Below are 5,443 nucleotides of genomic sequence, written 5' to 3' on the forward strand. Positions count from 1 at the left end.
TCTCAGCATCACGGTTTGTGTTAAATCGTGCCGACTGGTACGGTGTATGTTGTCCATGACGGCACAACGCGTAGCAGTATGAGATTAGAACCAATTTAATTTTTCCTTTAATTGTGCATTTTTATTTTTTTTTTACATTGTTCAATGTATCTGTTTGGGATATTTCGTAGATTTAGTATTTACTATCCTATAATCAGAAGAAATTTTTTAATAGTCGAGGAATTGTTGTGGTTTTTAGGACTGTCATGGCGGCGCTCTTAGGTTTTCGTGCCTGTTGTCGTGATTTGACCTTTACCCACTCTCACGGCCGATCTTTACGTCTCCCCCGCGCCCTGGTCGCGCCTCGTAGTCCCAGTTCGTCTCAGCAACGCAGGTAATTGTTCTTGAATTGTCAAATGTTCTGAGGAATACGAGGGTGGTGGTTTGAAAGCAATGACAGCTGGGTAATTGGTGGGGTGGATTTCTTTGTTGTTGCTTATGTTTTAATTGCTGGAGGGGATTTTGCTGCTGCTGCTGTTGCAAAGGGGGTTGTGCACCCCAGGCCTATTTGGTTTATATCCAAAACGTTATTTGGCATCTCGGCCTTGCACTTGTATACGGATTCCAACATGATGAGGTTAAACTCTTATTGACCCCAAGGTGTCTCCTCCCTTGTCTCTCAAATCCCCTTGTGTTTGCCAGGGGAGCACAACAATGGCAACCTGATGTGGAGTACCTCCAACAGCACAACAAGGCGGTGATGTATCCCAACGAAGAAACCTCCAAGTGGGTCGCACCCCCTTTCCATGGTGAGATTACATCTGGTGGTGTTTGTTACAAGAACGATTTTACACACCGTCTGCTTCATGAATGTTTTCATGAAATCCAAGAATGTCGTCGTGGAACGAGAACGCCGCACGGTAGAGCGCACACCTCCTCCGCCCGGCTGAACAGTTCACATTTTGTGTGCCACTGACGAGTCCGATCTGAATCCGGACCTTGACCAAAACCGAATCGGCTTGTTCTCGTCGCCTAACCGATTAATCCACCAAGTTTTGTCATAACTCGTCCACAACTTTTTTGAGACGACGGAGAGACCACCGACCCGTCTGCGATGGCAAAGTGACAGAACCACAGACTCTGCTTCAATGGAGGACATTGTGATGTTCTTGAAAGCCTTGGTTTCCACTGGACATAAAGATTCCCTCGATGGTGAAGAATCACTTTTTAACAAAAAAAAAAAGTCTCTGATCTGGATCCGGATCTTTACCAAAATTGAATCGATTCTTCAACGTCGCACGCTCAACGTGTCCGCCACGTTTCGTCCGAATCCGTGCACAACTTTTTGAGACGTCGTGTTCACGTGCATGTCCCTCTGTCCTGTTGTGCACGTGGTTTGATGCATCCTTTGTGGTTCCCTCGTGGCAGCCTAATACGACAACGAAGATGCTGCTTCTGAAGAAGGTGGCAGCACCCAAGTCCCCAAAAATGAAAAGAAAAAGTTGGAAGCTGTCCATTTAATTTTTACTTACTGCATACCGTGATGAAGATTGGTGTTCGTTAAAAAAAAAAAAAAAAAAATTCCGGAATACTGAGTGTTTTGCCGCCTTTCGTTCCCTTCCTCCAATTCCCCAAGCTTCTTCTCCTTCTTCCTCCTCCTCCTCCATGTCACCATTTCTTGTTATCTCTTTCTTTTTCATCCTTGTATCGATGCATATGTAATGTGAAGCTTTGCCCTCGCACAGTGCTGTTATGCTCATTGTAATAAGTTTATCAAATCTTTCTTTATATTTCATCAAGTATTTTGATCGATGTAATGTTTTTATATTTTTCTGCGCAAATTTCCCAGACAAGGATGAAATTCAAGAACGGCGTGTCTCGACCATCGCCCTCAACTTTGGACCCCAGCACCCGGCGGCCCACGGTGTGCTGCGCCTCGTCATGGAGCTCAGTGGAGAGAGTGTGCGGAAGTGTGACCCACACATCGGCTTGCTGCATCGTGGGACCGAAAAACTCATCGAGTACAAGACTTACTTGCAGGTGTTACTTCTTTACTTTGTCTTTGTAATCGTAACTAGCAGCTGCAGCCTCCGTATAGACAGGTGATAGGGTAGAAGGTAATACACTGACAGTGGAATGACCCGTGGATGTGAGGAGGAGACGAGTGAACTGGAGTTTTTATTTTATTTTTTATTCTTGTATCCTGAGTCGAGGCTCGGGGAACAGCGAGAACACCGAATGGATCAGGGCACAACAGAACAAAAAAGAACAGCAGGAGGGAGGGGACACTAACAGCAGGGCCGAGGGACAAAATGGAGGGAGATGGACAACAAGGGATGGGGGTAAGAATGGGGGTATGGGAGGATACAGAGAGTGGATAAGATTGATATAGAAGCAAACTCTCAGGAGGTGAAATTGTAAAAACAAATTAGTGTTTGGGTGTTTTAACGAGGGTGGAAAAGATCATGGTTTTGAACGGGGGACCGTCTGAGATGGTGGTTAAAGAATGACATTGAAGAGAATGTGGAAGTTAATTCCACAGGCAGAAAAAAAGAGGAACGAAGGAGTAAATGTGAGCAGTGATTCTGGATTTTTGGAGTTTTACGAGAAGGGCACCTTGGGGGGTGGGGGGGGGGGGTTGGCAAAGTACGGAAAGAGCAGAGGGTGCAAGACCAGAGACCACCGACCTGTCTGCGATGGCAAAGTGACAGAACCACAGGCTCAGCTTCAATGCAGGACTTTCCGATGTTCTTGAAAGCCTTGGTTTCCACTGCATAAAGATGAGCAAGGTGTGAGGCAGGAGCGGCATCCCAGAGGTGAGAGCAATACTCCATGTCGCTGTGGATGAAACCCTTCCTTCCTTCCATACAAGTACTGCTTAATCAAGATGAAGATTATCCTTGTAGGTGGGCATGGGTGCAGGTGTGCCAAGGAAGGACTTTGCATGACTAAGGATGCCCAGTCGATGACTGGCCTTGGAAACCAACTTTGAAATGTGGTTTGCCCAAGAAAGATCGTGGATGAATGTGAGACCCAAGTGTTTGAATGACTGAGTTTCTTCGAGAGTGTTGTTGGGAAAGTAGATTCAGGGTGGGGGGAGTGGGTGTGTGTGGCCAGATGATCCTTTCCGAGAGAGGTAGTGAGAGTGTGAGTGAGAATGTGAGATTTGTCAGGATTGACAGACGTATTCCAAGTGTTTGACCACCTTATGATTTTGTCAAAGCCTGAAGAGAGGGAAGAGGCTGCAACCTGCCTGTCTAAAGGATGAGCGATGTCATAGTAGGGCATGGAGTCGTCAGCAAATGGATAAAGAGGATTTTCCAGAGTCAGAGAGATTATTGATGAAGATCAGGAATGGGACTGGGCTCAGAAAACTGCCTTGAGGCGCTTTGGTTCTGAATTCGTCCCGATCGCACATGTGCAGGGAGGAGTGAGATAATTATTTTTACTCTGTTTGCCTGTCTGGCGGTGAAACAAAATTGAAAATCATTCCAAATAGGACGGGAAACTTACTGTTTTTAAGGATGTGATAAAGGACACAAACAACAGGCACGAATAACTCGTGGAACGTGTTTTAAAAAGGTGGTGTAAAAGATACTGCATCAACGACGGTAAACTTGCGTAATAATTTTTTTTTTCTACGGCCTTTAAAATCTTTTAAAATTTTGATTGAATTATATACTTGAACAATTGGAGAACACAAATCACCTTTTAAGCAATTTAGAAAACCTTCCATTTAACAGTACTTGGACAAAATATTACAACATCTTACATCATCACGACCAATCAAATTTGCCGCTCATAGACCCCGCCCATGTCCTTGTTTCTTAAGACAGTACGGTGCAATGTGTTCCATGAACTCTCCAGTTTATATTATGCAGTCGAGAAGTTGTGTATGGTGGTACAGGGTGCAAGAGGTTGGGGACACAGGATTTGGAAGCAAACAGAATTGAGGCATTTGGCCTTCTCACGAGCGGAGTCGGTTGTGGGGGTCATTTGACGAGAGCGAAGGGATGGAAGGTGAGCATACACCAGAGACAGACTTAACAAGACGGGCACTTGGTGGTTGCATACCTCTGCCACGTAATGCCTGATCCAGTAGAACATGTCTGGCCCAAGTAGTTCATGGTGCCACCAGGTTTTAGGGAAGGGCGATAAGTTTAAAAGTTCAATCTTGAGATTGGACAGCTGTTATTTTCTGGCTCTCCTGAGAGTGGACACACACTTGTTGTGAGCTTTGTGGAATGACCTGAGGAGTGAGGTTGCCTTTGGTCAGGTTTGCTTTCCAGGAAGAGAATGCATGTTCTTTCAAGGCAAATGCATCACGAAATTATTTGGTGTGCCTTGGGTGGGAGGATGGTTGAGGTAACTGAAGACGAACTGGGATGCGTGCATACGGGAGAGCAGGTTTCTGTGGAAGAATTCCCAGAGTGAGTTGACGTCAGGGGCAGTAGATATAGGAGAGCAGTCCTGAAGCGTGATGGCTGCTTGTAGTTACTGCCAGTTTGCCTGCGTGAACTGCCAGACTCTCTGATGCTGAGGCTGTTCTCTGAGAATGGCCAGAGACATGATGAGATGAACCAATTGGATCAGAGGAAGAGCAGGAGACATTGGCATGGAAGTTGGTCATGGTCAAATCCAAAAGGGAGGATGGAAAAGGGAGGATTGATGGAAATCTGGGTGGAAAAGTTCACAGATCGAGTCAGTCCCATGTCGTCACAGAAGTCCTTTTTTTGCTAAAGTGCCATGACTGGTGAGAGAGAGGTCCCAACACCGAGCCAAGTTGCATGGTGACAGTTGAAATCACCACAAATGAGAGATAGAGATGTTGATGGAGGAGTCAATGTTCGGAGGACGGTACAACATGGACAAACATGAGGTGGGAGCAGAGGGGAAGTCGTTTCTACATTGACAGACTTCATGGGTGGGATGGGAAAATGTTTTTGGTTGAAGGTACAGAGGAAAATGGATTGTAGGTACAAGTGGAGGTTGGATGAACTAAGTGTTTAGAAGTGAAAAGGTTTTGGGAAATAACCCTTTTGAAAAAGAAGAGGAAGAGGAAGAGATTTTGATGAAGAGGAATAAATAATTGGTTGTTTCTCACGTAGTAGTAAGGAGAGTGGGGCATTTTAAAATACATTTTTGAAGCGTTTAAGAGATTTTAAGGAAGAAACGTTTTATTCAGTGAGGATTCACTTTGGGGATATTGAAACGAAGAAGGGATAGGGAATGTAGCGAGTAACTGTGCACGGCAGATTGAGTTCGGATTTTTATTTGGTTTTCGGAGTGAGTCGGGAAAAGGAAGTAAGCTGAGCTTGGTGTTGGCTTGACGGTTAAGGTCGCTCGCTTAAGATCTTCAGTTCTTGAGTTTAAGCCTGTCATTCCTTTGAAATAACACCAGGTGGGTTGATTCAGCCCGTCATCCTTCCAAGGTCGGCAAAATGAGTATCAGCTGACTGGGAAC

At 45.3% G+C, this 5,443-nt stretch overlaps 1 protein-coding gene across 1 annotated transcript in view; it reads left to right on the forward strand.

Moving 5' to 3' along the window:
- Nucleotides 1-202: 202 nt before the first annotated feature.
- Nucleotides 203-5,443, forward strand: part of NDUFS2 (NADH:ubiquinone oxidoreductase core subunit S2) — a 14,494-nt gene continuing 9,253 nt past the window's right edge. Inside the window, exons 1-3 of the mRNA XM_085875826.1 lie at nt 203-373; nt 682-788; nt 1,829-2,019. Coding sequence (XP_085731952.1) covers nt 246-373; nt 682-788; nt 1,829-2,019 — 426 coding nt within the window. The 5' untranslated portion in view covers nt 203-245. The remainder of the gene's footprint in view (nt 374-681; nt 789-1,828; nt 2,020-5,443) is intronic.

This window comes from Eptatretus burgeri, chromosome 3 (assembly GCF_056783735.1).
Source record: "Eptatretus burgeri isolate ZD-2024b chromosome 3, Ebu_testis_v1, whole genome shotgun sequence".
NCBI classification, from domain to species: domain Eukaryota; kingdom Metazoa; phylum Chordata; class Myxini; order Myxiniformes; family Myxinidae; genus Eptatretus; species Eptatretus burgeri.